Source organism: Lynx canadensis, chromosome X (assembly GCF_007474595.2).
Source record: "Lynx canadensis isolate LIC74 chromosome X, mLynCan4.pri.v2, whole genome shotgun sequence".
Lineage (NCBI taxonomy): Eukaryota > Metazoa > Chordata > Mammalia > Carnivora > Felidae > Lynx > Lynx canadensis.
The window spans coordinates 87,023,665-87,046,558 of NC_044321.2; the positions used below are offsets into that span (position 1 = coordinate 87,023,665).

Below are 22,894 nucleotides of genomic sequence, written 5' to 3' on the forward strand. Positions count from 1 at the left end.
TTCAGCCTTGTGTGATACTAAGTGGAGCACCCAACTGAGTACACATAGACTTCTGATCTACAGAACACTGAGATAATAAATGGGTGTTGTATTAAGCCACTAAGTCTGTGCTATTTTGGTATGGCCATAAAGGGTCTGCTCGCCAATTCCACTGTGTCTGTTGGGGAAAGGGGCTTCCCACATAACCAAGCAATTATTCAACACCAGCTGGGTGTCCTATAATTCAATTCTGACAATACCTGCCTGGAGATAGCATCAGATACCACAAGCTAAGGGTTCAGTTCTACAAGATTGCTCCCATACACACACACTTCAGACACCAGTGACAAATCCAGGTCACCTGGGCTTCTGACAAACCAGGAATAGATTGGAAGTTCCAATAATTTGCTAGAGTGATTCGCAAAATTCACAGAAACATTTTACTTACTAGGTTACCAGTTTATTATAAAAGGATATAATTCAGGAACAGCTAGATGGAAGAGATGCATAGGGCAAGGTATAGGGGAAAGGTGTGGAACTTTCATGCCCTCTCCAAGCATGTGCCACTGTCCCCAAATCTGCACATGTTCACCAACCTAGAAGCTCTCCAAACCCTGTCCCTTGAAGTTTTTATGAAGGCTTCATTACATAGACATGATTGATTAAATCATGGGCCATTCATGATTCATTCAACCTTCAGCCCCTCTCCCTTCCCCAACTGTCAAGGGGGTGGGACTGAAAGCCTCAACCTTCTAATCACGTGGTTGGTTCCCCTGGCAACCAGCTACCATCCTTAGATGTACTCCAAACATCTCGTTAACATAATAAAATACACCTTTACCATTCTCCTCACTTAGGGAATTCCAAATGTTTTAGGAGCTGTGTGCTAGAAATAAGGATGAAAACAATATATATATTATAAATATATTATATATATGTAGTATATATATATACAGTATCATAGGCAGTGATAGAAAATTAATGCAATGGTCAGAGGGAGATTTTAGAGAGAGATCTATCTTAGCATATTCTAAGTGAATATTAGGTCTGTGGCCTTCTTCCTGATTCGTTGAGGACTCTGGAATGGAGCTCAGTGAGCCAGGAGAACTAAAGAAGTTTAATACAATAACAGATTGTCTATTTGTGGATATTCATCTCTCCAGTGTCTATTAAAATAAATAGCCTACATAAACATCAGGCCAAACTCTATAAAACTTGTTTCAGAAGAAACATCTAGAATTTTTACCACATTTTCCCTTTGCATCATTAATTTTTTCACTAATGCAAAAAGCATTCAGTGTGTGCCCACATGTCCAAGGCACTGGACTACATACATGCTAGAGATGCAGAGATACACAAAATGAAAAGAGCTCACATTCAAAGAGGGGTGATAGACAAATAAGCTGACAGCTGTATTTTACTGTGAAATGTATTCTTACGGAAGGTTGCATGGCATGCTGGGGGAGCTCAGATGTTAATTCAGCCTGAAGGATCAGAGAAGCCTTCCGTGAGGAGGTAATGTCTTGACTGCCAGGAAGGACAAATACGGGTTGACCAGATGAAGGTGACAGGGTGGGAGGGGCTGAGAGTAGGAGCATGTTATGTTGAGGAAATTGAAACAGGTTTAGGGTGGCCAGAACAGAGTGTAAGGGAAAGAATATGAGACAAAAGCCTGGAGAGAGAGAGACAGGAACCGCATTCCATGGGTCTTTGACAACCTTGATATGGTATTTGAAATTTATATTATGGGCGCTCAATAATTGCTATCTACTATTCTTACTATTTAAAGGGGATGAGAGGGAAAAGGGCTCCATGATCACTTCCAGATTTCTACCTGGATTCCTGGGCAGATAGCAGTTCTATATATTGATATAGGGGACTCAGGGATGGGGTAGTAATGGATATGTTGGTGTCCCACCAATTTCCCCTTTACTGTGCATCACTCAGCTGCTGTGAATGTTGGCTGATAACTCACAGCTGTTCCATTCTCAGGAAAATTGTCCTAGGGTCCAAACCAAATGGAAGCCAACTTACCTTAAAGGTTTTGTCCTACCCACAGACCTTAGCCAATGATTGACTCCCTGGGAATGGTACAAAAGTCCAACTCCCTGGCCTCAAGGTGGGACTCCTGATATAACTTGCACTCCAGCATTTTCCCCATGAGATCACACTGAAGCTAGTCTCCAGCTGAGATCACATATTTGCTGAACTATTACTTCTGCCCTATGCTGCTTCCCTCACTCCCTTTCTCTTGAAGCAATGAGTAATTTGAACAAGAATCTCCTCTCAGGCTCAACTTTTAGAGAATCTGACCTAAAATAGATGAAAAAACAAAATTTTGGTGATGAGGAAGGCCAATTAATTCAGCTTGGGAATTGTTAAGAATGAGGTGCCTGTGGGACATCAAGGTGGAACTATTCCAAAGACAGTTGGATATTCAGGGTTTGGAGCTCAGGAAAGAAGTCTGATCTAGATGGATAAATAAACTCAGGAACTGTAAACATGCAAAGCATGGTATATAAAATTAATGGGAGTGGCTAAGATAGCCCAAGGAAAGCCTACAGAACAAAAAGAGAACAGGAAAATATCAACATTTAAAAAATGGTAAAAGGAAGATCCTACATAGACTTAGAAACAAGGCCAGGGAAGTGGAGAAAAGACTGTTTAGAACAATATTATGAACACCACAGAAAGAGTTTCAGGAAACTGAGGTAAATGACAGAAAGAATTTCAGGAAAATGTTATCAATACTAGAGAAGTCAAATGAAGATGAAGACAGAAAAGTAGCTGATGAATTTGACCATCAATAAATTATTAATAGAAACTTACCCTGTTTACACAGATATACAAAGATATATATATTCTACATATATTTCACAAATTGTACCTACATTTCATGTGGGAAATAAGGAAAAGGATTAAATCACAAATTATTCTATGTTGAGCATTGAGACTACAGTGGGATATTTATTGAGATGGAGTACACTGGCTTAGAATATGAGTCTACTTCTCCAACAGGGTGATGTAAGCTGAGGTTAAATTATCCCTAGTGGAAATGGCAGCTATTAACCATTAAAGGTGCCTTTTAAGCATAAAAGCCTGGCACCCATGACAAGTCATTTAGTACAAATGCAGCTTAAACCAGCTAAGACAGACATGGAAATTCAGCCCACACTAGTAAAGTGGGCACTTTCTATTAAAGTTTTATTGTACCCTCTCTTATGGAGCAAGCAGCCAATACTATAGGTTCTAAACCTCTTTTAGAAGACAGAATACAAAGTGTCTATGTCTGCCAGCTATTCAACACAAATCTATTTCCTTTTCTTATTCGAAAAACATCTAGTCCACATTTTATAGCCTCCCCTGGAGCTAACTGTAGCCATATGACTGAATTCTAAGGAGTGAAATGTAAGAGGAAGTGACATGTGCCATTTCTAGGCTAAGGCTTTTAAGAAGTAAATATATGCCTTTCATGTTATTCTTCACTTGTATAGATGAATGCAGATGATGGCAGTGTCCTAGAAGAAGACAGAGGCATAAGATGGTCATATCTTATGATATGGGTCCCAAATCCCTATATTGGAAAGAAGTCACCTGCCAACAAAGAACACCTGCATTGTACTGTTATTTGGATGAGAATTAAACTTCTTCTATGTTTGAGACATTAAATATTTGGGGGTCTATTTGTCACAGCATCTAGCTTTACACTAGGAGCCTTAGCATGGAAAAAGTTCAGGCCTGGGTTTTCCCTAGATCTTTACAGTCATATGTTCTCAGCTACAACCAATAGAGAAGAGCCCACATAGGAACCAGGTAGATACTTACATGCAGTCATGTCCTACTGATATTCTGGACAGCCCAAGGAAGCAAAGAATCTTTGGAACACCTTTTTTTTTTTTTTAGCAAGATGGTCATCTCAACATTTCCTGGGCAATCATGTACCTCACCCCTTCAATAATATGTCCCTAAGTGGTTGCCATCAAATGTTCAAGACTTCAATTGTCCTGTCTCCCAAGATGTTTGTTAGTACTGCACCTACATAAAAACTTTAAGCATTCAATCACCAGAAAAAAACTGGTCCTGAGTCAAGCATTAGCTTAAGTGGTCTTAAAGATAGCTTTAACTGCTTGAAAATGTTTCTGGGACATAGTAACATCAGCATAATTCCTACTTGCACTGCAGCTGCAATACCGCATCAGTACCTGCCATTGCTATATCAGCCATTGCTACATGTTTTGGCAATAAGGTTTTCTACCTCCATGGACTAAATGGCTGCTTATGTCTGTTTCCTCTATTTCATTTTGTTTTGTTTTGATGTAGAGAGCTATTGTTCAAGACCTCCTACCCTTGTACCAACCTATTCACTCTTTACCACCTAGAGGTCAATGGTTGTGTAGAACATATTAACCAGGTATTAGTAGATTTCTGATGCTATGTTTCCTGCTGGTAACACTTTATTAATTTAAAAAGCATGTGTTGAGTACCTTATTATATGTTAGGCACTGAGTTAGCCAGCTTAGGGATGGTGACAAATGGTGAACAAAATATTATATGGCCCCTGACCTCTTAATTAAATAGTTACATGAATAAATGTAAATGTGCAACTCTGACAAGTCCTATAAAGGGGAGATACATAATGTAAGTGTGCATAATTGGGGCTTTGACTAATCAGAGAGGTTGAGGGAGGGTTCCTGGAAAGTGACAATTGAGTTGAGAGTTAAAAGATCAGTGGAATTAACCAAAGAAAAGAGAGAAAGGTGTTCCAGAGACTGAAATAGCATGTGAAAAGGCTCTGTGCTAGGAGCATATCAATCCAGGGACTGAAAAAAAGTCAGTGTGGCTGACACAGAGAGGACAAGGGATATATTGTGGTATGAGATAAGGATGAAGAGGCAAGGCAGAACCAGACCATGGAGGATCTAATAGACCATTTTAAATAGCTTTTTCTTTATATTAATAGCAATTAGAGGGACTTCTATACCATGTAGGATGTAGTAAGTCATGTCAGACTACCATTCCTGATACCGTAACATTAAAAAGCCAGATAAATTGCAAAAATAACATATTTTTAAAAGACCATGAGGATATGTAGAAGCAAAAAAAAAATAGGACCTAAAATTGAGGGGGGCAGGAGCCCTTCTGAGATAAGGAGACTGCTGCCAGCCATTTTCTTCCTTGGGGACATTTGCTAATCCTTAGCACAGGCTGAAGATCAGGTTTAGCCTACCAGAAGGGTTTTTCTGAGAAAAAGAAAATCAGCAAAGTTTCAGCAATTGTGGAGTACTGGCATGACAATTAATAAACTTCAGGAGACCTAAATGTGAGCTGGTCCCCCGCACACACAGTATATATTCTGACTTTGGAGGCTATATAGAAGACTAGGAAGCTTCTATAAGGTGGGCTGAAACCTCCTTTAGTCTCCTAATATTTAAGACACAAAGTTGCCACAAACACATGGCTGGTGTTTTCCTCAAGATATTTGCCAAACGTAGAAGCATCATGGGGTAAGGGTAGAGGCCAAAGAGTAAAGACCAAAGGGTACGAAGCATAGTCTGAACATACTAATCTTTCAAAGTGAAGAATACAGAGCTCTGCAGGCTTTTTTCAAGGGACAGGCTTGGGAAACATAACAGGACTAGAGGTGTATTGAGTCTAATTAAAACTACAACACACCTTCGATTCAGCTCAGTCTCTGATTAAATTAATGTGATTACTCCCTCACCCTACCCACCTAACAGATGAAAAGAAAAAAACCCTCATTGGTAGAACATATTACCTGGAGCCTCTACAGTGTCTTTATATAAAATATCTACCCACATAATAAAAAAAAATTACTACATATTTGAAGAGCAGCAACAATGGAAGACAGAAGACAATGGAACATGTCTTTAAATAATTCATAGACAAGAAAAACCTGATAAAATATGGAACAGTATTTTTAAAACCATGAAAGCAGTAGAGAGTGAACAAGAGCATAAATGGAGGTAAAATTAAACCTGAAAAGCACACTAAAATAGGTAAAATTGTGTTTGCATTTGTGTTTGTTTTGTTTTGTTTTGTTTTTATGATTTTACATGCACCTCAAACTGCATATGAGTTAAGGGCAGAAACTGCATCCTGGCAGGTTTGAGGTGTAAGAAAGCAAAGTTTTGAGCCAACAGGACACCTAGAAAGTCAGGGAAGAATACCTGGAAGGTGATGTGCTGTAGAGCAAGTTCAATCCCAAAATATGCATATAAAATTTATTCAAAACTACATTTATCATTGTGAGCATTTAATAAAGTATATAATTGTGAATCTTTATGTTGTACACCTGAAATTAATATAATATTGTATGTCAACTCTACTTCAATGCAAGTTTTTTTTTTAATCTTCCCAAATCTTTGGCTGAATTTTAATCTTTGCATGCTTAGGGAAAGTCCCAGGGACCCTATAAAAAGGCAACAACTGAACCTGCAAGTATGGACCAGAGATTTTAGTTACTGCATACCACATGGGAGAAGAAGTTGAAAACTGAGTCTAGCCAAGACAACTGCCTGCAAAAAAAAAAAAAAAAAATCATTCTTCAGAGCAATATAACAGAATCCAGAGTTTCTAAAATGTATCATTCATTATATTCAGCAATCAACCAACAAGTCTTAGATATGCAAAGAAGCAGGGAAATGTGACCTATACTCAAAAAAATAAAAGCAATCAGTAGAAATCAAGCCTGAGATGATAGAGATGTTGCAACTAGCATAAAAAAACTTTAAAGCAGATATTACAAAAATAGTTGAGGACTTAAAAGACAACATATGCAAAATAAATATACAGATAGGGAACATCACAGAGAAACAGAAACTATAAATATGAATCAAATGGAAATTCTATAGCTGGAAAATATAATAACTGAGGTTAAAAAAATTCACTAGATTGGCTTAGGAGATGACAGAAAAGTCAATAAACTTGAAGAGAGATCAATCAAAAATACACTAATCTGAAAAACAGAGAAAAAAGGATTGGGGATAAAATGAATAGTCGCAGGGATCTGTGTGATAATATCAAGCAGCCTAGCACATACGTAACTTCAGTTTCAGATGGATACAAGAGAGAATGAAAAAGAAAAGAAAAAAGAAATAGTAGCCCCAAATTTCTTGAATTTGTTGAAAGACTTCCATTTAAATATCCAAGAATATCTTCATTGAACCCCAAACAGAAGAAATACAACCTAGGAACATCACACTCAAACTCCTGCCATTTGAAAATCAACTTAAACATCTAAGAAGCTCAGTGAACCCTAAACAGATTAAACACAAAGAAAACTACACGTATACCCATCATAGTCAAACTCTTGAAATCTAAAAATAAACTTTTAAAGACAGAGAATATATTTTTTAAAAATCTTCATGATTAAAAAAAATTTTCACAGAAAATCAGAAATAGGGACATGTGTGAAAAAAACCTTCAGGTAACATCAAACCCAAGAGTAAAACATTAAATCATTTTCCTCTCGGGCAAAGACCAAGGCATGGATGTCTTTCTTCATCATTTCTACTCAATGCAGTGTGAAAGCATCAAAACACTGATGAGAAAAATTAAAGAAAATGTAAATAAATGAAGATCTATACCACGTTAATGGACTGGAAAATTCAATATTGTTAAGATGTCCATCATTCCTAAGTTGATTTACAGATTCATACACTTCCTATCAAAAGTTCCAGAAGGTTTTGCTTAAGTAATAGAAGCTGATTCTAGGATTTATTGAAAATTAAAATGAACTACACTATCCAAACAATCTTGAAAAAGAACAAGTTGGAGGAGTTTACACCACTTGACTTTAGGACTTACTCTAGAGCTCTGGTAATTAAGTAGTGTGATATTGGCAGTAGAGTACATTAATGAGTTAATATAACAGAGTAGAGAGTCCAAAAATATACCTACACATATATAGTCAGTTAATTTTTACCAAATTGAAAAGTTAACTCAATGGAGAAAGGAAAGCTTTTTTAAAGCAGTTGTTAAGGAACATTGGATATCTCTATGGAAAAGCAATGAACCTTGATCATTTTCTCAGTCCATACACAAAAAAGTAATTCAAGATGGGTCATCATCCTAAATCTAGACTCTTGGAATAGGCAAGGATTTCTGGGCAATAAAATGAAATAATAAACTGAACTTCTTCAAAATTGAAAATTTTGCTCATCAAGAAATGCCACTAAGAAAACAAATAAGCCACAGACTTAGAAAAAATAGTGTAAAACATATATCTGACCAAAGGTTTATATCTAGGATACATGAAGAATGTCTCTGAATCAAAAATTAAAAGACCAAAAAAAAAAAAAAAACACCCAGCAATTTTGTATTAAATGGCAAAAAGTTGAATGGGCAATTCACAAAAGAAGATACACAAATAAATTATAAACATATGAAAAGGTGTTTCACAACTTTAGCCACCAACAAAATGCAAATTAAAACCACAATAAGATACCACTTCACACACACCAGAAAGGCAAATATCAAAGACAGGTGCTGCTGAGAATTTAGAGCAAATGGAACATCCATATGCTTCTGCAAGGAGTGTAAAATATTATAACCAATTAATTAGAAGAACTGTTTGGATGTTTCATATAAAGTTACATTTGTCTCTGCTCTACAACTCATCTAGTCTATTTTTTTTAAGATTTTATTTTCATAAGTTATCTCTACCCCCAACATAGGGCTCACACTCACAACCCTGAGATCAAGAGTCACATGCTCTACAGACTCAGCCAGGTGCCCCTCAGTTAGTCCATTAAGTATTTACCCAAGAGGAATGAAAACATATGTTAACAAAAATACTTATAAAATATTTATAGTTGCCTATTAAAAGATGTTCAATATCACTAATCATCAGAGAAGCAGAAATCAAAAAAATCAAAACAACAATGATATATCATGTCAGGCCCACTAGGGTGGCTACTATTAAAAAAAAAAAAGCAAAAAAAAAAAAAAAAAAACAACAGAAAATAACAAGCATTGGCAAGGCAATGGAGAAATTGGAAGCCTTGTGTACTATTGATAGGATTGTAACTAAATGGTGCAACCACTATGGAAAATTGTATGAAGATTCCTCAAAAAATTAAAAATATAGCTGCTATATGAATCAGTAATCCTACTTCTGGGTATATATCCAAAGAATTGAAAGCAGGGTGTCAGAGAGATATTTGCACACCCATATTCAGAGCAGCACTATTCACAGTAGCCAAGAAGGGGAGCCAACCAAAGTGTCCACCAAGAAATGAGTGAATAACATACAATGGTGTATTATTCAGCCCTAAGAAGGAAGGAAATCCAGTCACATATTACCACAAGGATGAATCTCGAAGACATTATGCTGCATGGAATAAACCAGTCACAAAAAGACAAATACTATGTGATTCCTCTTATATAAGGTTTCTAGAGTAGTCAGATTCACAGAAACAGAAAACAGAATGGTGGTCAGCAGGATTTGGGGGGAGGAGAAAAAGAGAGTTGTTGCTTAACGGGTACAGAGTTTCAGATTTGCAAGATTAAAAAGTTCTGGAGATCTATTTCACAACAATGTGAAAATATACTTAACAGGCCTGAACTGTGTATTTAAAAATAGTTAAGGAGGCACTTGTAATGAGCACTGGGTGTTTTATGTAAGTGACGAATCACTAAATTCTATACCTGAAACTGAAACTAAAGTTGATTCATCATAAAAAAAAGTTAAAATGGTAATTTTGCGTTTTTTCACAATTAAAAAGAGTATAGTTGCCTTATACATTACACCAAAAAAACTAGAAAGTAGCCAAATGTTCATCAACAGGAGAATGATAAACTGTGATACATTTATAAAATGAAATACTACTCAGCAATTTTAGAAAATGAACTACTATTACCTTCAAAAACATGAATTAATCTTAAAAGCCACTATGTTGAGAGAGAAAAACCAGAAACATAATAGTACGTGCTGTATTATCCTATTTATATGAAATCAAAGAACAGAAAAAAATACTAATTTATGATGATAGAAATCAGAAAAGTGGTTGCCTTTTCTGACAACCACTAGGTTGAGTAGGGGTAGGAGCAATGACTGACAAGGGAAACAAGGAAACTTTCTAGGATGATGGACACTGCATTTTGTTTGGGGGAGTGGTTGCACAGATATATGCAACTGTCAAAATTCATTGAGTAGAACATCTAATTAAACCTGAATAAAAAATATATTTTAAAAACACAATGATACTATGTGAAATGAGCTGGCCACAAAAAGACAAAGGCTGTATGATTCCACTTACATGAGATAGCTAAATTCACAGAGACAGAAAATAGAATAGTGGTTACAAGGAGTTACAAGGAGGGAGTGGGTAAGGGGAGTTGTTTAATGGATACAGAGTTTCAGATTTGTGAGGTGAAAAAGTTGTGATAATCTGTTGCAAAGTAACGTAAACATACTTAACACTACTGAACTATATACTTAGAAATGGTACACTGTGTTATGTTTTTATCATAATTAAAAATAAATATTAAAAAACAAAACAATGAGGGGGCACCTGGCTGGCTCAGTTGGTAGAACATGTTGACTCTTGATCTCAGGGTCATGAGCTTATAGCCCTACCTTCCGCATAGAGATTACTTAATAAAATAAAATTTAAAAAACAACATTGAGATACCCCTATAAATCCAGTAGAATGGCTAAAACTATGGAGACTGACAGTAACAAATATTGCTGATGATGTAGAGCAAAGGGAACTCTTACAACTTGCATGCAGGAAATCAAAATGGGAAAAGGTTTGATAGTGTCTTATAAACTTAACTGTACACTATACGTTAACATAGAAATTCCACTCCTAGGTGTTTAACCAAGAGAAATTAAAATGTGTCCATAAAAAGACTTGTAAAATAAAAGAGAGACGTGCGTAAAGCATATTTATAGCAGCTACATTCACAATAGTCAGAATTGGAATCTGCCAAAATGCCCACCAATAGGAAAATGCATAATTAAATTGTGCTATAATCATACAATTGAATACTACTCATCAATGAGAGGAACAAGCTATTTATACACACACAATAACATTGATTAATATCAGTTGGTATGTTGTATGATACTACTTCTATGAGGTTACAGAATAAGCAAAATTAATGTAAGATAGGAAAAATACCTGGAACACTGGGTTCCTCTTTGGGGGGGGGGTGGCACAAATTTACTGAAGAACACAAAGGAAATTTCTAGAGAAAAAAGAAATGTTTTTAAACTTTTTTTAAGTTTTATTTATTTATTTTTTAAAGAGAGAGAGACAGAGAGAGGTTACTAAGTAGCCAGGGTATTAGATGGTACAGAGAATATGCCAATGGGGAAGAACATGAGCCTGGGAGACATGGCCTGATTTTTCTACATATACTTCTGCAGAAATCAGGGCCCTAAAAGGTATTGAAAGTCATCAGTCCTTTGGCCTTCTGACTCCAGCTGTTTGTCTTTCAAGAACATCTGTCTCATTGTACACGACTCTTTTCTATAGCTGGCTCCCCAAGATCTGCTTTCAAGTCTGGTTCCTGGTATCCAGTCCCAAAATTTTAAGATCATGAAGGCACATAAGTAGTCAAGGCAGTGTTGGATGCATAGTGATAGCACAGTCAGATCTGCCTCCTGCCCCATAGAAGCACTAGAAAGGAATTAGGGCCTCTCACATGGTAAATTCTGGAAAACTGTGGCCTTCTCCCTAGAACTGAGTTGCTATCTGTACCTGACATGGCCACACAAGTCAGTAAGGGCACACATAAAAAGACGTCATGAGAATAATAGGAACCAGTTTTCTCATTATTAAAGAACAGAGTTACAATATGGAAAGGGGAAAGGACAAAATAAACTCTGTGGCATTCAATAATAATTAGAAGTATAAATATGAACTCATGGTTTTAGATAAATGATACATAGATAGGAATACAATTAAAACCCATACATGCACACTGATATAAATATATGAATAAATAAATAAATGGTAGAGAAGGTAAGGCTCTTTCTAACAATACAATACCAACCAATAAACATAAAAAGAACATAGGAAACTAGTGGGCAAAAGTTTGAAGAAAAACAAGATATTTACACAAACTTAAAGTATCTGTTTACAGATTATGTATGAATTACAGTGGGGAAAAAACCCAGTAACTCTATAGTGGAGAAATCTAGTAGATTTTGAAACCACCTAAACTAAGTAATCAAAATTAACATCACCAATAATGGGACAACTGATATTGTGTGCCTCCTAATAAAAAGCACTTTGAAAAGGACAATGCATCACTTCTGTAGTCTTCTGGTTGAAGATGCATAACCTAAATCAAACCATGAGGAACACGGGATAAACCCAAATTGAGGGACCACCTATCAAATAACTGACCTGAAGTCTTCAAAAATATCAAGGTGAAGGGGCACCTAGGTGGCTCAGTAGGTTAAGCATCCAACTTTGGCTCAGGTCATCATCTCACAGTTTAGGAGGTTGAGCCCTGCAATGGGTGAGCTTGAGCCCCATTATGGGCTCTGTACTCTCTCTCTCTCCCTCTGTCTCTGAACCTCGTGGGATTCTGTCTCCCTTTCTCTCTCCCCTTCAGTCACTTGTGTGCTCTCTCTCAAAAATAAATAAAATGGAATAAATAATAAATAAATAAATAAATAAATAAGTATTTTTTTTTTTAAATAAAAAATATCAGGAGCCTGGGTGGCTCAGTCGGTTGAGCATCTGACTTTGGCCCAGGTCATGATCTCACGATCTGTGAGTTCGAGCCCCACATTGGGCTCTGTGCTGACAGCTCAGAGCCTGGAGCCTGCTTCAGATTCTGTGTCTCCCTCTCTCTTGGCCCCTCCCCCACTAATGCTCTGTCTCTCTCTCTCTGTCAAAAATAAATAAACATTTAAAAAAATTAATAAAAATAGAATAAAAAATATCAAGGTGTAGACAAAAACAGAGAAAGGCTGAGAAACTGTTCCAGATAAAAGGCAACTAAAGAGGCATGACAACTAACCACAATATGTGAACCTGGATTGGAAACTGGTCTGGGAAAAATTAGCTATAATGTATTTATGACCATTGATAAAATTAAAATATGGATACTAGTTACATAACATTATTGTATCAATATTCAATTTTCTAATTTTGATAATTATACCATAGTTATGTACAAGAATGCCTTTTTTAAGGAAATACACACTGATATATTTACAAGTAGAAGGGCAGATGTCTACACCTTACTCTCAAATGATTCAGAAAAAATAATATATAAATTTATAAGTAGAGAATGAAAAACAATTAGGCAAAATGTAAACACTTGCTTAATCTGGATAGGGTATACAGGAATTCCTTTAATTATTCTTGCACCTTTTCTGTAGATTTGAAATTATATCAAAAGTAAAAATTACCCAAAAATCACAGACACACTGTACCTTGGGCCAATACCTATTGTTTTCTTTCCATACTTCTAGTTAATCAGCTCCCCCAAGTTTGGCCCTGTTTGGCTCCAGACTTTGAATGTAGCTCTCTATTTAGCATCCTGGATCATCAAATGAGTGTGGAATTTCCTATTCTAATCTGACTTTGGTCCCCCTTCTAGATTTATCTCTCATTATTTTACCTTCAGCTCCAGACATCAAAACCACATGTAAGAGAAATACCAAACCATAACATCTCATCTGACCCCTGGGGTTCATTCCATCTACCATGGGCCACATATCTTCTATTTCCCCATTTTCTTTGTTTTTTCACTTGTACAGTATTCTGGATGTTTATCATTCATACCTCTTGGATTGATTTGAACTTGCCTGCTTCATAAATGTGAAGAAATCTATCATTACTTTCTAAAACTCCCATTCTCATGAGTCTGAAGGAACCAGAAACAGTCTCTGTAAATCTTTATGGACTCACAGTTCAAGGAGGTGCCAAGATTTTAAATGGTTTGGGAGGAGCTGGGGTGCCTGGGTGTCTCAGTTGGTTGAGCATTGGACTCTTGATTTTGGCTCAGATCATGAATCCAGGGTCATGAGATCAAGCCCCAAGTTGAGCTCCATGCTGAGTACAGAGCCTGCTTCAGATTCTCTCTCTCTGTCTCTCTCTTTCCCTCCTCCTCTCTCTCTCTCTCTCTCTCTCTCAAATAAATTTTTAAAAAATGTTTGGGAGGAATCATCATCACCCCTGACGTAGCTATACACTGCTTCCTTAAACAAACCATCTAAGGACTCTTTAAACATAATTAGTGGGACTGGGGAAATCATTTTTCTTATGCAAGAAATAATCACAAAATGACTTTTCCAGGCCTGGCAACTGAAGATTTTGAATAATTGTGGGTTGTCTACTTAATCATAATAGCTACTATCTTACAAAGAAGCTATATGTCAGGAAATGTGCAAGATTCTTTATGTGTATTCTCCCTTTTAATCCTCACGCCAACCCTTGGGAAGTAAACATTAATATATATATATATATATATATATATATATATATATATATATATATTTTTTTTTTTTTTTTTTTTTTTTTTTTTTTTTACAAACAAGGAAAGTAAGGCCCAGGGAATGTAGGTGACTTGCCCAAGTTAAAACAGCTCTGAACTGGTAGAGCTGAGAATTGAATCCTTCATGTCCCTTTGACTTCAGAGCCCATACATTCTTCCTTCACAGCATCACCCAGTCATATCAAGCCAATAGCAATCCTGCAGTTTCCCTGCACTGATTTGTTAAGGGGACTTCCTAACAGCTGGTGTTCGTTGCTCTGGAAAAAGGATTGGTTTGAGTAGGTAAATGAGGGTTTCTCATACCATTTCAAACATATTACTTGCACGTGCTTTGATGGACTTAATGTCTCCAAAACCTCCAGAGGGGAACTTCTTCAGCCATACCCAATCACCCTGGAAAGAAAAGGAATAGGGGGTGATAAGACATAGTTGCCAACACCTTCAGAGCAAAGGCTCTTCCATACACAGGGTTTTTAATCTGACCATCAACTCAAACATGCTTTGTTCCTCCCCCATTACCCTCCACCACACGGGACACTCTGTGTTTGAGGTAAAAATGAGGCCATGCAGAGAAGTTAAATGTAAGCTCCAACTAACTAAAGACAGGGAAACCACTGCAGGTATGCAGACCCCAGAAAAGCAATGATACCTCTCTCCACAATGCCTCCCTTCAATAACTGCAGGAAGCGCTAGGTCATTTCCTTTATTCATAGCTAAGTGATGTAGCACCAGGTTCTCTGCGATTAATGGTGATGGTTGTGATTCTTACTGCCTCGAGGCATCTGTGTTGGGAGATGTAGGGCAGGAGACAGAATGCAGCGAATGTTGTCTGCATTTACCTTGATCCATTTTTCTCTCATGGGACAGGCCATTTTGGGGGAACTCTCATGCTTCAATCATAAACCAGTTGGCTTAAATGTACCTTAAACATTTCTTATCTGGATGCACACATGTACCACCGTGGTAATAGGAGTAATCTAGACTCTTCCAGAAGCCCTTTTGACTTTCGAACCACAAAGCAGCTATTGCTAAGGCTGCGGTAAAGTCAAAAACCAACAATTATCTTATTGTCTGCACTTTAACACCAGGGCCTGATAGATAACTTTCCTCTACGTGCATAGCCTCAAGGATTCATCAGTCATGAAGCCCTATTTAGTTTCTGTCCGACCCAAATTTTTTGAAAAAGCAATACAAATATAGATCCCTTTTTCTCCATAATAATAATAATGCCTTACATTTGCACAGCGCTCTTTACTCTTCAAAGGGCTTTCACATCTATTACCTATAGCCTGGAGATTCCATTTCAGGCTGCACCAATTTGTCATCGAGTAGAGATAATAAAGCAGAGAGCTCTGTGCAGTCAAATTCTAAGAATAAGAGAGTGTAACCACTCTCTTATTAAGGAATATATCCAGCTGTGGTACTGCATCTAGAGACCTGCCAGAGGCAAAGGCTAATAATAGGAGCTGCAGGCATCTGAGTTACTCGCCCGCACTTTGTGTTACAGGGCATCTTTTAGCCAAGGAGCTTGAAACCCTTTAACTAGAGGCCTTCAGCCACTGGGCAAAACTGTGCCAGCCAGGCTCAGCACCCACAGAGTCTAGCAAGGCAGTCCAGGATCAGTGTCTGTCTGTGGCAGAATGGTCGAGCACGAAAGGTAGCCTTCCTAGACTCTTGCTCAGAAATTCCGTGAGTGTGGCCCCAGACCAGCTGCCTCGTGATCACCTGGAAACCGGTTAGAAAGGCCAATTCTCAAGCTCCACCCCACACTTACTTAAAGTTTATTTATTTATTTTGAGAGAGAGAGAAAGAGAGTGCACAAGCAGGGGAAAGGCAGAGAGAGAGAATCCCAAGCAGGCTCTGCACCACCAATGCAGAGCCCGACACAGGGCTCAAACTCACAAACCCTGAGATCATGACCTGAGCCGAAGTCAGATGCCTAACTGACTGAGCCACTCAGCACCACCATACGTACTTATTTAATCATAGAAGTCATGAGGGCCAGACATGAGCTCTAAGTTGTAGCCTTCAGAGGACTTTGCCCTTTAGAAGGATCAAAGCCAAAGTTTAAGCTGAAAGAAAAAAATTCTAAGCTGAAAGAAAAAAATTCTAATTGGGAATTCACAAAATCAGCAAATGTGTAGGATATACCAGTGGACAATAAAGCTTCCCACCATCTTTGCAACTATATTACTTGGGCTATGGTCACTATTAGTTGTTATTGCACCTTTGTGCTAATTAGAAAGGGTGCTTTCGGGGCACCTGGGTGACTCAGTCAGTTAAGTGTCTGACTTTGGCTCAGGTCATGATCTCACGGTTCATTGGTTCGAGCCCCACATCAGGCTCTGTACGGACAGCTCTGAACCTGGAGCCTGCTTAGCTCAGAGTCTGCTTCGGATTCTGTCTCCCTCTCTCTCTGCCTCTCCCCCACTCACGCTCTGTCGCTCTTTCTCTCTCAAAGATAAACAGTAAAAAAAAAAAAAAAGAAAGAAAGAAAGAAAGGGTGCTTTCCCTCAAGTAAAAAAATAGATATGTGAGAATATTCTTTTACAGCCTGTGGCAGCCCTGTGATGTTGGGCAGGAGCCCTGGCTGTATACATACATGCACGTGCCACACTCTTGTTTACTCATACATTCTCCAGATACCAGGGAACAAATTCCACTAGCAGCATGGATACTCTGCATACCACCAAGCCCCAGAGCCTCTTTGTCAGGTTTGGAGTCAAGCTGTAAGGGTGGAGGTGAGAAGCTGAAATTGGACTTCCAAAGCTATTGGGCAGGAGACAGGAATGACCTCAAGAAACTCCTAGGGAATAGTCAAGATAGCATATAATCAGGTGCACATATGTTTACCAGTGATTACATATGTTCATAGTCAAGTGTGCTAGTATAAATGTAGGTATAAGAAGTTCCCACCCCCCACCCACCTCGTTCTAGAGCTAGGCTAGGAGACCAGGGCCACTTTGCCCATTCCTTCACCACTCTCATATAACTTAGTATACATCTATAATGTGAATAGCACCCTCTTAGACATGGTGCCCTTGTTCAGTGCACAACCTGAACATCAGTACTGAGACTCTGCCAAAACCCAGTACCTGATACCTTCTTCCTGGAGTCAGCCATATTATAGACATGGGTTACCCTTCTCTCTGACTTATTAGCTTTTAGAGAGAGTTAAGTAGAGCTTTTTTTCCCAGCCAAATCACCAAATTTGAGAGCTGGAAAGGGTCTTGGATATCCCTATTCTAATCCATCCATATTTTGATAAAGAAACTAAAGTCCAGGGGCGCCTGGGTGGCGCAGTCGGTTGAGCGTCCGACTTCAGCCAGGTCACGATCTCGCGGTCCGTGAGTTCGAGCCCCGCGTCAGGCTCTGGGCTGATGGCTCAGAGCCTGGAGCCTGTTTCTGATTCTGTGTCTCCCTCTCTCTCTGCCCCTCCCCCGTTCATGCGCTGTCTCTCTCTGTCCCAAAAATAAATAAACGTTAAAAAAAAAAAAAAAAAGAAACTAAAGTCCAAAGAGATTAAATGACTTGCCCAAAGTCAGAAGGCTAGGTAGTAACAGGACCAAGGTCTTCCACTTTCCACTTGATTGCTCTTTTCTCTCATGGGCTTTCTTTGGTTTGGGGGATTTGTGTGTGTTTGTTTTAAGATTTAAATAATTCTCACAAACTTTATAAGCAAATTTTTATTGAGACTCTGTGTGTCCTACTTCATGAATAATGAGGAAACGGAAGGAAATGGGCAGGTTTTATCTTCACCACACATACACTATTTGTTTTGTTTTGTTTTTGTTTTAAGAGAAAGAATGATAAAATAGTTCATTCATCATTTACTTTTTAATTAAGAAGAAGAAACATCAAACTCTACCCACTAAAGTTTTTAGAAGTAATTTAAAGTCCATCAGTTTTGCACTAAGGCCATGGAGCATTAACTAAGAGTCAAGAGAAAAAGGTCCTGGGACACCTGTGTGGCTCAGTCGGTTAAGCACCTGACTTCAGCTCAGGTCATGATCTCATAGTTCATGGGTTTGAGCCCCGCATCGGGCTTTATGCTGACACCTGGAGCCTGGAACCTGTATCACATTCTGTGTCTCCCTCTCTCTCTGCCCCTCCCCTGTTCGTGCTCTCTCTCCGTCTCTCAAAAATGAATAAATGTTAATAAAGAAAAAAGTTAAAAAAGAGAATGAGGTCCTAGACCTGGTTCTGCCTCAAACTCAGGGGTGACCTTAGGGCAGCCACTTAATCAGCCTGAGCCCCAGTTTTCTTATTGAAAGAGCTGGACAATTCTGTGATGAGAGAGATGGTTGGTGGAAAGGAGAGGGGGGTGGGAGAGAGAGGTATAAGCGATATAGAAGAAAGTGGGAAGGCCTCCTGGGTGGCTCAGTTGGTTAAGCATCCAGCTCTTGATTTAGGCTCAAGTCATGACCTCATGGTTTGTGGATTCAAGCCCCGAGTTGGGCTCTGTGCTAACAGTGTGGAGCCTGCTTGGGATTCTCTCTCTCTCTCTCTCTCTCTCTCTCTCTCTCTCTCTCTGTCTCTGCTTTCCTCTGATCTCTCTCTCTCTCTCTCTCTCTCTCAAAATGAATAAACTTTTAAAAGAAGGTGGGAAAATAGAAGAAAAGAGGCTCTGGGAAAGGAAGATGCATGGGGAGGGTGTGCAGTGGAGAGACAGAAATGAGACAAGGAGGAAAACACAGGGAGAGGCTGAGAGGCAGAACGAGTTGGAGATGAAGGGGGAGGATAAGTTCAATAGGTTCTCGCCTAATGTATCAGGGTTGCATTAATGCCTGCCTCATCCCTCTCCCCTACACTGTGGGGGCTATTAGAGTGGATCATGACATGTTCCCACTGTATCTGCGATTCACATTCTCTCTCCCCAGCAGGCTGCTCATCTGGCTTTCCTCTCTTATCTCAAAGAGGATCTATGAAATAAGGGCTGATTTTCTGGTGCAGTTCGTAAGATTGTGCATCTCTGTGCGTAATCCAAGTGCAAATTTGTGTCAGTGTCGCACAATGTTATGGCACATCCTAGAGAAGGCTGCCCTTTGCTAGTATTAGTTGTCTGCTACTCCAGGCACGTTATCTGGAACGTGCAGATCTTCCAATAACAATTCTTTTGAAAACCTGATTTATTTTAAATAGAAACTAGATAATGAATCTTCTTTAAAATACTCCTAATAGAGGACCGTTTCAGAAGACACACTGAACCGCTTTGTTTGATCTGTTGATTCAATTAACTTACATTCCCTCCCAGAGTCCTCTTCAGCCTTTGCCAGGCAGTTTTCCAGCTTCCGGGGTCTTCCTTCGCACCCTGCCATCAGCCTAATCTTGACTGCATGGTGTGGTATTATTCTCACTAACAACCTCCTTTTGTGCAGATAAAGGCCCCCTTTGGCCTATACAGTTCAGAAATACTCATGATCTGACCGACCAACAGTCATTTATGGGAACTAACTCAACTTTCTGCCTCTTTCCGAAATGGGGAAATATCTGACAGATTCTTAAAGGCCAGTTACCTCCAGAGGTTTATTTTTTCCCTTCTCAATTCTACACTATAACCTTCCATCTCCACTAAATAAAACATACCACAATTCAACACATAAATTCTTCTACAGAATCAGGGAATCATAGCATATCTGAGCCAGAAGAGGCCTTAGAGATCTCTTAGTCCAGCAATTCCCAGCCCTGGCTGCACACAGGGAACCTTTAAAAATATACCAATGCCAGAGGTGCCTGGGTGGCTCAGTTGGTTAAGCTTCCAACTTCTGCTCAGGTCATGATCTCACGGCTTGTGAGTTCAAGCCCCGCATAAGACTTTGTGTTGACAGCTCAGAGCCTGGAGCCTGCTTTGGATTCTGTGTTTCCCTCTTTCTCTCCGCCCCTCCCCTGCTTGCACTCTGTCTCTCTCTCTCTCTTTCAAAAATAAGCATTAAAGATTTTTAAAAAGAAAAAAAGAAAGAAAAATATACCAATTCCTGAGCTTACCCCATAGAATCAGAGTCACTAAAGATGAAGCCTAGGCACAGGTACATTTTTCAGTTTCACATCGAGATTCTAATGAGTAGCCAAGATTAAGAATTTAGTTCCATCCCTCATTTTACAGATGAAAAACCTAGATACCACTTTATTGAGCATTATTTCAGAATGTTAGAGGTGTCAATATCTTCATAAAGCCATCAGCTCACTGAATTTGACATTCAAAAGCTATGTAGGGGTGCCTGGATGGCTCAGTCAGTTAGGCATCTGACTCTTGATTTTGGCTCAGGTCATGGTCTCATGGTTTATGAGATTGAGCCCGGCATCAGGCTCTGCACTGACAGCACGGAGCCTACTTGGTATTCTCCCTCTCCCTCTCTCTGCCTCTCTCTGCCTCTCTCTTTCTCTTTCTCTCTCTCTTTTTCTCTCTCAAAATAAATAAACATTTTTTTTAAATCTATGTAATTATCTTGGTTTTGGTCTTTGAGAGAGTAGAGCTGTCAATTCCATAATACCGCAAGCTTACATCTGAAGCAAATCTCCTCTTTGATTAAATTAGCTTCAAGGCCAGATCCAGAGGATTCCTGCTACAAATTTAAGTCAAAGTACTCAGGTACACTGAGCAAATATACATCATGCCGATCTTGGTGTTTTAGGCCTCTGTCAATTATTTAGCCAATGGAGGGGAGCACTCACTTGGAAATTTCAATATGTTGGACTATCTAAAAACTAATTCTGTCCTGTTTTGGACTTTCTTTGTAATTACTATTGAAGTTGAAAGTGTTTGCTGCTTTTGGGAGTATCTTCAAACAAAACAAGGAAACCACACTGGGAAGGCATCACTTAGGAGGCACTAGTTTCCCCTTTACCCCCTGCTTAACTCTTTCCTGCTGAGAAGAAACAGTTCATCTCTCCAACTGATGCAAGATATGTTCTGGTTGCCAAATTCCAGTATCTTAGAACAAGGGGTCAGGGGTGGCCTCTTAAAGCTTGAAAGACAGAAACTTAAGTGAAAATTTTCAAAAAAGATTTCCATTTCACACAGCAGAAGGTAACCCATTACTCCAGAAGGCAGCACAGGCTGAGAAAAAGAAATAAATAAATGATTTTTAAAAGATTTCAGTAATAGCCAAAGATGACAGGCATCAGAAGAACAACTAAAATTTGAAGCGTAGGGTTTGCCCAAAACTCTACTCTACACAAACATGTTTCTAGACACTCCATTGCAAACCATTGACTGAGGAAGCCATGTCTTCTATTATTACACCCATATCTCCTAGAATGAGTGACATGGTTAAGTATTTAAATCCACCATTTTTTCACACACACAGTAAATAGATGGACTGGAAAGATTGATGAAGTTATATAAGTAACTAGATTAGTTGCTGAGGAAAATCGTTGTCCAAAATGTAAGCCAAACAAGTCCAAAAGTGGATAACAAACCAAACACTGGAAAGATTTACCAAAAGCCTCAATATTTTCACCCAAAGACTAAGTCGTAAATCACTGTCTCATTTTAAAACCCAAGAAGGCAGCAGATTAGATAGCTCTTGGATATCCTACCTCATAAATTGCTATGTTGGAGTTTTCATAGGTAGCTGGAGTGAGACTCCCTGAAGAAAAGGAGAGCCTTGGGGACCACCCACTTTGGACTTCCGAGGTGACCTGGAAGCTTACACTGGCACGACTTCCTCTCTGTGAAAGGAGTAGGAAAAAAAGGTTATATGATTTAGGACAAAACATTAAGCTATGGTATAGATACTGTGCTTATCTGGCATTTCCTTTTCTTTTTTATTCCTCAGAAAGTAACTATATGAGTTGAACTCTGTAAACATAAGATTAATTTTTCCTATCCCCCACACAAATTTTTTTTGGCTAGGATTGCTACCATGTTCACCTCCATATACCACAAAAGAAAGGTAAATGTTTACAGGCACTTCCATCTCCTAGAGAGGATTAGAATCATAGATTTAGTGGGCAAGAAAGAGTGGCAGACACAATTTAATCTGGGACCCTCATTTTATAGACAAAAATAAGAAGAAGATAAACATCTCACATTTTGAAAAAAAATCAGTAGCAGAACTAGGACATAATCCCATCCTTCTGGCTCTCAGGCCTGGCTCTTTTTGCTATACCATCTTGAATGGCATCCTTCTTTGTACAGGCAAGATTAATGGCAGAAGGTATCCCAGAAGGCAATAAGATGGTAGAGAGTGAGTAGATCATCTGCCCATGATTTATAAGTCTGATGCCTAAAGAGACCAGATTCCTTATTCCTTGATTTGTTAACTTGTCCACATAAGTCTGGTAAGAGAGGACTAGGAAGTACACAGTCGAATGACATGAGGAAGAGTTATCTGCAATCTGTGTTAACCTTTAAAATTGAACATCTTTGTCCTCACCTAAACCAGCAGACTTATTTCACATGAAGAAATAATAAATCAACAGGTTCCTC

The 22,894-nt window shown here is 38.7% G+C and overlaps 1 protein-coding gene across 1 annotated transcript in view; it reads right to left on the reverse strand.

Annotated features, from left to right (window-relative positions):
* Positions 1-22,894, reverse strand: part of GUCY2F (guanylate cyclase 2F, retinal) — an 89,964-nt gene that overhangs the window by 31,936 nt on the left and 35,134 nt on the right. Inside the window, exons 6-7 of the mRNA XM_030305999.1 lie at positions 22,003-22,134; positions 14,767-14,856 (exon numbers count right to left, since the gene is read on the reverse strand). Of these exons, the coding sequence (XP_030161859.1) occupies positions 14,767-14,856; positions 22,003-22,134 (222 nt within the window). The remainder of the gene's footprint in view (positions 1-14,766; positions 14,857-22,002; positions 22,135-22,894) is intronic.